Here is an 11,049-nt window from a genome sequence, read left to right as displayed (position 1 = left end):
TTTTTAGATAAAATTTTAAAAATAAGTTATCGAATCATATTTTATAGAAGTATTAAAATACATTCCAAGTAATAAACGTATAGAATTAAACGAAAGAGGAAAAAATAATCATTAAATCTAAAGAGGGCCTTTATACTAGGACTCCCCGTGTAGAGCTGTAATTCGAGTTGGGCAGCTCGCGAGCTCGCCCGGCTCGAACTCGTTTAAGTAGGCTCGACTCGGCTCGTTTAACTAAACGAGCCGAGCTCGGGCAAAGGTTCCGGCTCGTTTAATTAAACGAGCCGGCTCGACTCGACTCGTAAAATTAAACGAGCCGAGTTCAGGTAAAGGTTTAGGCTCGATTAAGTGTAAAATTAAATGAGTTGCTCGTCCGATTGGCTAAAACCGGCTCGTTTAGTTATACGAGTCGGCTCGACTCGACTCGTGAAATTAAACGAGTCGAGTTCGGGCAGGCATTTAGGCTCGATTAGTTAAACGAGCTGGTTAGGCTCGGCTCGATTAACATCGGCTCGAAACTCGGCTCGCTCGGCCCGAATTACACCTTGTCCCCGGGTATCAAAAGATAACAACATACTTAAAAGAGTTAATTGCAATTGGCACCCCTTTGGTTTCGGCTTATTGCACATTGCACCTAATAGTTTTGGAAAATACACTTTGCATCCCCAGATTTTTAACTCGTAGACACTTTGCACCCTTTCCGTTAAATTCTGCCGTTACCGTTAACTTTTGCAGGGGCATTTTGGGAAATTTAATTATATTTAATTAAAATCATATCTTTATTTAAATTTTTTGACCATCTAAACGATATTTTTCGGAAAAACTTAAAGAACGAAAGTTGTAGAAAATAAAAGGATCTTCTTAGAACTATAAGGTTCAAAATTTTCGTAATTCTTTTTATAATTATTTTTAAAAAATTCAAAAATTAGCAATCTTGTAAAAATGAACAATCATTTTTAAATAACTATTTAAATTTTGAACCTTATTGTTCTAAAAAGATCTTTTTATTCTCTACAACTTTCGTTCTTTAAGTTTTTCCGAAAAATATCGTTTAGATGGTCAAAAAATTTAAATAAAAGTCTGATTTTAATTAAATTTAATTAAATTTACCAAAATGCCCATACAAAAGTTAACGGTAACGGCATAAATTAACGGAAAGGGTGCAAAGTGTCTACGGGTTAAAAGTCTGGGGTTGCAAAGTGTATTTTCCAAAACTATTAGGTGCAATGTGCAATAAGCCGAAACCAAAAGGGTGCCAATTGCAATTAACTCTACTTAAAAAGATCTCAATTTTCAGCATTATCTCTCAGATAACTATCACAGTTTCACTGTTCAACATCACTTCTCATCCCTGGTTCACTACAGTATCACTAACCTCTATCCTGAATTTTCTGTTTTATTTTTCAATACCCCACAAAGATTTAATCCTTAAAAACAGCTGGAGTACAATTTTTGTATCATAAAAGTTGTGAAACTTTTTTACACCACAATAAAAGCTTCTGTTGTTGGTGGTGCAATAGTGATGTGCTAGACTTGAAATCCCATCTTTTCATGTCCATTGACACTGATACTTGACATGCCCCTTGCTTTTGTTCATGTCCTCTTTATTTGACCCTCTTCTTCTTTAATCTTCAATCTTGCAAGCTCTGTGCTTTAACCTTTGTTCAAGTCTTTGAGAAAGATGGGTTCTTTTGGAGGTGAAGATGCAGCAAAGAAGAGTGCAATGTGGCTCTATCCAAAGATCATGGGCTCTAATCCCCCTGAGAGATGGGGTCACTCATCTTGCTACTCTAATGGATTCATCTATGTTTATGGGGTATGTAACATAACTTGTATTCATATAAATTGTGTATGAACAAGGTTCTTGTTGAAGCATTGAAGCATGTAACTTATTATTATGAAATATTCAATGCTTTTATTTTTGGTAAAGTTGGTAGGCTTCTTTAGTTCTTTATCATGATGTAGGGTTCTTTGTGGTTGATGAACTTGTTCCTTTCTTCAGTAGTTTCAGTTCTACTCTACTGTTAAATCTTGTTTGTTTCTTGTTGTTCTGCTGAAATTTGTTTTGCTTGTATATATTACATTCTATAGCTAGTGCTTTAGTATGGTGTCTTCTGAGTCCTGAATATCTTGTTCTCTTGGTTTGGTGCTGCTATTTAACTTGTGCGCCTGTATTATTTGATTTCTTTATGGCAATAAAAATCACTATGCAGAATGTTAAAAACCTTGCTAAATTGTATACAGAATAAAGCAAGTGTTTCCAGCTTAATAAAGTTCTCTACTTCTACTTAGGAGTATTAGAGTATGAGAGCCACAATACATCGTCGATTCAGCTTCAATATTTTTTTGTCGGTACATTTATACTTATATCTTCTACAGTATTAGATTTATTTATAAGTACAGAATGCGGAAAGAAGAATAATGATACTACCAGTTTACTTGTTTCTTTGAATTTATTGGGGAAATGGAAATTCAAAACCATTGACAATAAACCTTTAGCATTGCATTTTGTTTTGTGAATGTTGTGCTCTTTGTTTATATTCTAGCACCACATTGATGGAAGATATTTACCTGTTTCAGGGATGCTGTGGAGGTTTGCATTTCAGCGACGTGCTTGTGCTAAATCTTGATACAATGGCGTGGAACAATCTTGTGACCTCAGGAACGAGTCCTGGGCCAAGAGACAGCCATAGTGCAGTTCTTGTTGAGAACAGGATGATAGTATTTGGGGGCTCTAATGGCACAAAAAAGGTGAACAGTATTCATATATTGGACCTTGGAACTACAGAATGGTCGCAGCCCATCTGTCAAGGCGTAGCTCCTTGCCCTCGCGAAAGTCACACTGCCACACTGGTTGGTGGCGATAAATTACTCATATTTGGTGGAAGTGGAGAAGGTGGCGCAAATTATCTGAACGATTTGCATGTTTTAGATCTTATAGCTATGCAGTGGACTTCACCTGAAGTAAAGGGAGATGTTCCTATTCCACGGGACAGTCATAGTTCTGTGGCAGTAGGAAGTAAGCTTTTTGTGTATGGTGGCGATTGTGGTGACCGTTACCAAGGCGATGTTCATGTGCTTGACATTGATACCATGACTTGGGCAAAGGTATAATTTATACATTAAACTAAGTCGAGTATTTACAATGTCATATTGAATATTTGGAAAATTTCCCATTGCTGTACTTTTTCTTATATAAATCATGTCCTGCAGTTGGGTGTTCAAGGACCCTCGCCAGGTATTCGAGCAGGTCACACTACAGTAAATTTCGGAACAAAAGTAAGTCTTAATGATAATGTGCCTCCAGTACAAGATGAGATAGAATAGTGTTTTATGTAGGGTAAATAACCAGTATCCTTTATGATTTGCAGGTATATGTAATTGGTGGTGTTGGTAACAAACATTATTACAATGATGTATGGGTACTTGATACATGTTCTTGTTCGTGGAATCAGCTTGAAATATGTGGCCAACAACCACAGGGGAGGTTTTCTCATACAGCTATCGCAACAGACACCGACATAGCAATTTATGGAGGGTAAGTCTTCATTATACGCTGTCAAGAAGCTAAATAATGTTTTCGTGTAGTTGTCCGCTTTTGACATAGACTCTTTATTCCTAGCATGTGATTTTGATATTGAGCTTTCTCATTTGTTTATTGCTTAGATGTGGAGAAAATGAACGGCCTTTGAATGAGTTTCTCATCTTACAGCTTGGAGCTGAACATCCAAATGGCCGTTATAACATTTCCATTTGCAAAAATTTTGGAAGACAGTTTAATCAGGATTTGAAAATGTCAAAGGAAGATTCACATAACAAACAGGTATATGGTTACAGAAACACTGTGGTCTCTATTAACTCCGCCAGAATATGATATTTTATTATAGTACATGAGAGCTTATTTTAACGTGTCTTGTGACAGAAAACAACAATCTTGGGTGCTAATCTGAATTTTATAAGGAATAAAGCCAGAGAAACTGAATTAGAGTCTAAGCTCTCGTTACAGTTAAATGCAGGTTAATTTTATGAAATTCTAGTAACATTAGAAAATCTTGACAGCATGGTGAAAATGTAATCCTGTCTAACTTCTGTTCCTGGCTGATATTTCAGATACATTGCATCGTAAGCGAAGAAAATCGATCAATTCAAGAATATGCGAGATAGAATCAGAGCCAGAGGAGCATTCACTTTCTCTCTCCCAGCATTCATCTCCGTCTCAATCTGATCAAGATCAAAATCATGTTAACAGAGCAACTAGTTCTGTTAAAGCATCTCAATTATTTCCGTTTATAAAGAACCAAAGTCCAGTTTTAAGCAATACTCCATCGGATCATGTCCCTGGTAACCGACAGAAGTCGAGAACCATGATCAACAATCCTCCACAAGATTTATATGTGTTAGGAGAACGTATGAATCATCCAAATCCTCTATCATTTCATCGTGGTGTTCGCAATGGTAGACATGAAGCACCTTATGTAGCTGCAGAAGTTAAATCATCAGAAGCACCTCATTTTCAAAATGTGGTATGTTTGTCGTGCAATTCTCTACTGACATTGTTATTGGTTCACGCTTATGAATTTCTCATATCTTCCATATTTACCTAAATGCCTTTTCTCGTTTGAACTTCTGCAGATTGGAGCTGATGTTCAAGGCAAAGTCGATGGTGCTTTCGACTCGGGCTATTTGATGACTGCAATGGTTAATGGAAGAGTATTCCGAGGGGTTTTGTTTGCTCAGGTAAACTGACCTAATTGATCTTTCAACTATTCTTCATATATAAACATAAAAAAGCAAATTCAACCACAAAACTTTAGAAACTGTGGCATCTTAATTTAGACAGTGTAGGAAATTTTACATGAAGTTAATGTTCTGATTATATTTTTATAAATCAGGGACCTGAAGTTATTTCAAGACCTGCTGCTACACACAATCAGCAATTTTTATCTTCGCCAAGACAGATTATCCGACCAACAAACTCACACGTCAGTCACTTGAGCTCCTTATTTCCGAAGCACTCACTGCAGCCTGTATCACTACATTCATCGGAGCCAGTTCAAAACTTACGACAAACGCACATGAACAGACCATCTCCGGTTGTCCAGAGCACGGCAAACAGAGATATGAACATCCGCAGTGAACTGCAAGGCGTGGTTCTTACCCTAGGAGGTCCAGGAAGTATTGGCAGCTCCTAGATAAATAGAAGCATGCTGGAACTAGTTGCATGCTTCCCAGAACGCCTCAGCTGATATTATCTCTGATCAACACTTTGTATATATGAGATGAACATGTGTTCTAATCTTTATCTTAATGCTACTGGATCTTGTATGCATGATGATCTTGATATCAGACTCCTTGTCAGCTAAGAACATCTCCGGCCAAATCCATATTTACGTGAACTTTATAAATGGTACTCTTAACAGTTAACACAAATTATGATGTAAAGCTTTCAATCATCGTCTCTAGCCGCATAAATCTTGAATGAGATATTGAAGATTTTGGGATGCATTTTGGAGATATTGGAGACTTTCGTAAGCATTGCTCGATTCTTGGACCATTTTTGGAGATGTTAAAGACCTTTGTATGCATGTCCGACTTTTTGACACTATTTTCGCTATTTTCATAATGCTCGAATCTTGTAGATATCATAAAAATCTTTGTATCCATGTCTGACTCTTAACACTATTTTTTTAAGATTTTCAGATGCAATCCACTTACATTGAAGACTTTGGAATGCATGTCCGGGTACATTGAAGAGTACTTTCGTATGCATGTCCGACACTTAACACTATTTTTATAGCACTGTATTGTTGAAAACCTTAAAAGATATGCCGTTTTATTAGAATCTTATTAAATTTGAGTACGGTGTGACATTCTAAATTTTTGTCTTAATTTTTCTCAGCGATATATATTATAAAGATGGACGGGACCGTCTATAAAATAGAAATAAAAATTGGATTAAGTACGAATTTTGATTTGGGATTATTTATTTGGCAGCTCTTGAACAGTGGATATTACCACACTTTTCGAAGCTTTAACTTTATTTTTACTTTTTTAAAAGAAAGATTGGATAGTTTTCATGCTTTAAAGAAGTAAAGAATGGTCAGAAATGAGAAAAAGCTAGTACATGGCTTAGGAGAACTGTAAGAAAGTCAATTCAGTTTCAGGCCTCAAAGTAGTAGGTACAAAGCACTATTTGATACGCAAATGATTCTCTCATCCTTTCCGTCATGTCTGTGACTTTTGAGTTGAAAGATTTTACATTTTTATTAAATATTATTTTAATACAAATTATTAAAAAAATATTTAAAAATAATTAGCTTTAAAAACACTTAATGCCTACTCCCTCTGTCCCTCTCATTTCTTTACAGTTACTATTTTGGGATGTCCCTCTCATTTCTTTACGTTACCATAAATAGTAAGTTTTTTCCATCATTACACCCACTATCTTTCCCCACTATCTCATATTTAACAATAAAAACTACTATTACACCCACTACTTTCCTCCACTATCTCAAATCTATTATTAAATATTGTTGGGTCCCACCACTTTACCCATTTTTCATCTAACTTTACTCATTTTTCATACATTGTCTTGGTCTCCGTGTCCCCCTCCAATGTAAACAATTGATTGAGGGGGACAGAGGGAGTATTTGTTTAGCAGAAGCCGGAGCTGCTGCTGACTTCTGTTTTTCCTGACATATTGGTGTAAAGACGTAAAAGCACTTATAAGATGCCGAGAATGCTAAGAGCAAGTCCAACAGTGTCTTAGTTGGAGCCCTAAATATAATATAAAAAATTATGTCTTAGTAGTTTAGGACATATTCTACTAACTCCAACTCCAACAATGTGCCTTACTTTCACTATATATTTAATATTTTATCATTAAAACATAATATAAAATTGAGAGAGAAAGAGAATGTTGGTAAAAATTTATTATAAAAAATGGGATAGGGCAAGGAGAGAGAGTGCCTCAAAAATAGGGCTTGAATGGATTGTCCTAGTGATATAGGGCATCACTAGGACATTGTTGGATCAAGATTTTTCATCAAATGCCTTATATTATGACTTAGGACACTAAATAGGGCAACTGTTGGACTTGCTCTAACTTCTCTCTCAGAACTTCTGCTTCTTTTTCACACATTTTATTTACTTATTTACTTCTCAGTTCTACTCCACTTTTTTTATTTAAGTAAGAAGTCATTTCTTTTAAGTTAACTAAACAACCCCTTATTTAACCAATTACTCCCTCTATCCCATTTAATTCTATACGTTTCTTTTTCACTGTTCGACACGCACTTCAATGCTCTTATAAAACATAGTTCTATAACTTATTTTTAAAATTTTCTTTTTCTGAATAAAAATATAACATTCAAACTTTTATTCAGAAAAGAAAAATCCTAAAAATAAGTTATAAAACTATACTTTACAGGAGCATTAAAGTCCGTGCCGCGTCCCCGTCCCCCAATGTATATAACTCAGGGGGGCGGATGGAGTAATCGGTAGCTTTAAAAACACTTACGAGAAAATGCAAACTAGTCCTAGTTTGTTCACATGTAGTCTAGGAGGATGAAAAGACAGCAAGAGTGTAAGAAGAATAAAATGAAAGCAAAGGAGGTCTCGCGTGTTCCCCGCGCGTCTTGTCCCGTGTCGGACTCCGAGTCTTATCTGTTTCAGTACGTTTATGAATGAGCATCAACTACCAACGTCTCCTTTTCTGTCCCTTGACATGACTCCTTTTCCTTGCCCTTTTCTTCTCTTCAAAAATAAGTTGCCCATTCTTGACCTTTTATAATTTTATTTCACACTTAATTTCAAATAATTTTTTCATTCGAATATAATTTATATAATTATTATTTATGATTAATTTTATCAACATTTAAAATTAATCACTTATAAATCTTAACTTATAATTTTAAATAATTTTTTCATTCGAATAAAATAAAAATTAGGAATGCTCTTTTTTGTTTCAGAATTTTTGTTTTTTTCTCAAACACTCTAATCACTTATAAATTTTAACTTGTTTCTAACTTTTACTCCTCTTTTTTATTTTAAGTAAGAATCACTTATTTTAAACTCGGAGTCTTAATTTCCACAGTGAAGGTAGGTCTTAGTTGGGGTGCGGGGATGATGTGAGAGTGGAAGGTCAGCCGTCTATCCCTCAATTTATGTCTGTTTCAATCAGAAATGACATTTCTCCAGACCCTTTTGCTCACGTCACCCACGACCCCCATCCTCCATTTCAGCTGCTACTGCTCACTCCTGTCAGATTCATTTTAACATGTACACTTCACTTATCCTTCTTAACCTTATCAATACTCCCTCTGTCCCTCTCATTTCTTTACAGTTACTATTTTGGGATGTCCCTCTCATTTCTTTACGTTACTATAAATAGCAAGTTTTTCTCATCATTACACCCACTATCTTCCCCCACTATCTCATATTTAACAATAAAAACTACTATTACACCCACTACTTTCCTCCACTATCTCAAATCTATTATTAAATATTGATAGGTCCCACCACTTTACCCACTTTTCATCTAACTTTACTCATTTTCCATACATTGTCTTGGTCTCCGTGTCCCCCTCCAATGTAAACAATTGAGGGGGACGGAGGGAGTATAAATCTTACTTTAAAACTCTTTGTTTTACTAGCATAATACTAGAGTACGAGCAGGAAAGAGGGTTTTGGTCCATAACATGTGAGTGTTAAGGAGCTTTTATCTAACACACACACAGTTTAAAAACTTTTAGATCTGTGTCTTAATGATGGAGATGAAATCTTTTTTTTTACCGATCTGTTATAATTTTTCGCGGATCGGAGTTTTTCTCCGATTCGCGGAAAATTATAGCGGATCGCTAAAAAAAAAATGCTTCAATCCGGACCCTTCAAATAGAAATTCGACGGTCCTGGTAGTGTGTATTATATAAACGGTCCCCGACGCATGGTTGCCCGGGACAGGACCCGGGAAACAATGCTTGATGCTTGGCATGTACTCCCTCCGTCTCAATTTATAAGTCCAGTTTGGAAAAAAAAATTGTCCCAAAATACTTGTCCCTCACTTCTTTCAATACAAATTTATCTACATATTAATTGTGATTTTTTTGAAACTCAACATTATTCTCATTTCTCAATGCACTAAATTCCTATATTTATTGTGATTTTTTTGAAACTCAACAATATTCTCATTTATCAATACACTAATTAATGATACATGAGATAAGATTCCATCTAACCAATTTTTTTCTTAATATGTGTGTTTATTCCAAAATGGACCTATAAATTGAGACGGAGGGAGTACTATTAATAATGTTGAAATGTTTAGCATACTGGGTTTGGATCTGCATAATGACATTTAGGCCCTTTAAAATGGGCTTTCATTTGGACACTACTCCAAATTGAAGAGACTGTTTTAAAGGCGCCAAGGTTTATGCCCATCAATTAATAGTTGCACTAGGAAATTCATTATCCATCAAATCAAATCCCACTTTATGTACTACTACTTCTAAAGCCCAGACAAGTCGGACCGAAATATTAAAATAAAAAAATAAAAAATTTGAAAAATATTTTGCGCACACATCGTGATGTATCCGACTATTAAGTTAACTAGTTGATAATCCGCGCGTTGCGGCGGCCTATAAAAAGTATATTAATGATTAAAAATGAATATTTGTAGGATAAAATAATATTTGTACATTGTCACCTTCCTCTAATAATATTAAGAATGCAATAATATTTGTACATTGTCACCTTCCTCCAATTTTTTTGGATTGATTGTGCACAAAAACATCTAACTTAAATCCGTGAGATATCGGTTCTATAACTACCCTTATTTGTAATAATCTTTTTTTTTAATACCATATGAACAGTCTTCACTTAAAAGTTGTTTGAAGGAAGCAAAAAAATAATGCATGAATCCCGTGTACAAAGTAAATCATATAAAAATTAACAACAACAAACATGTTCGATGAACAAAACAAATATTATAAAAGAATAACCAATAAACATACATCACTGATAGTTAATTTATTGATATCATCCATCAATATCATGTCAGGACTATATTCTTCTCCCGTATTTGGATTTGTCGACTCCCACATAGTGATCCATAACTACCTTTGCTTGCAATCTTTTTTTAATATCGTATAAATAGCCTTCACTTATAAGAGAATTATCACCCGACAGAGGTAGGGTTGTGGTATTGAGAGAGAGAAGGTTGTGTTTAAATGATCCAAAACCCGACAACATATAGGGGTATTTATAGTTGCAGAGAGACTTGTGTGCTACTCTTTCCCATAATTAAATAATCTGAAACAAAATCAGATTAAAACTTTCAAACTGATATATTCCAAAAATAATCTGAAACAAAATCAGATTCTGAAACTTGCTACTAATATATCCGAAACTAAAAAAGGTAGTTTTAATTTTTGATATTAATAATCTGAAACAAAATCAGATTAAAACTTTTAAGAAACTTGCTACTAATATATCCGAAACTAAAAAAGGTAGTTCTAATTTTTGATATTAATAATCTAAAACAAAATCAGATTAAAACTTTCAAGCTGCTATATTCCATAAATAATCTGAAATAAAATCGGATTCTGAAACTTGCTACTAATACATCCGAAACTAAAAAAGGCAGTTCTAATTTTTGATATTTTTCATCCAAAAATTCCAGAAAATTAGAAAATAGAATGGAGCGATGTGAGAGGCGCCACCTACACGCCCCTCGTTTCTTCTTTATATAAGTATATTGATTGATGATTGATGATGATTGATTATATTGGAATTCTTATATTTATATGTATTATTAAATAAAACTAATTAAAATAGAAAATAAATAGAAATCTACACACCCACCTTGTTTATCAACAGGCCCGCTTTCAGTTATGCCTGTGTTCGCTGCCCTCGTCTTGGACTTTAAACATGCCTCACAAGTCACACAACCATGTTCACTGAACATGTCTTCTCGCAGGCCCATCAAAAAGACCTCACCGAGATCCCACCAAAGCCCAACTTGAAGTATCCTGTGCAGCCGCGCGCTCGGACAAG

At 35.0% G+C, this 11,049-nt stretch overlaps 1 protein-coding gene across 1 annotated transcript; it reads left to right on the top strand.

Moving 5' to 3' along the window:
- The first annotated feature begins 1,518 nt into the window (after positions 1 to 1,518).
- On the top strand, positions 1,519 to 5,326 carry LOC108194279 (acyl-CoA-binding domain-containing protein 5). Its single transcript, XM_017361232.2, has 9 exons — positions 1,519 to 1,813; positions 2,578 to 3,105; positions 3,211 to 3,276; positions 3,369 to 3,535; positions 3,664 to 3,820; positions 3,920 to 4,013; positions 4,108 to 4,520; positions 4,630 to 4,734; positions 4,890 to 5,326. Exons 1-9 carry the CDS (start codon positions 1,679 to 1,681, stop codon positions 5,187 to 5,189), a joined length of 1,965 nt encoding a protein of 654 aa, XP_017216721.1. The 5' UTR covers positions 1,519 to 1,678; the 3' UTR covers positions 5,190 to 5,326.
- The last annotated feature ends 5,723 nt before the right edge of the window (positions 5,327 to 11,049 follow it).

The sequence above is a fragment of the Daucus carota genome, chromosome 7 (genome assembly GCF_001625215.2).
Source record: "Daucus carota subsp. sativus chromosome 7, DH1 v3.0, whole genome shotgun sequence".
NCBI classification, from domain to species: domain Eukaryota; kingdom Viridiplantae; phylum Streptophyta; class Magnoliopsida; order Apiales; family Apiaceae; genus Daucus; species Daucus carota.
This window is presented reverse-complemented; position numbering and strand designations above follow the sequence as displayed.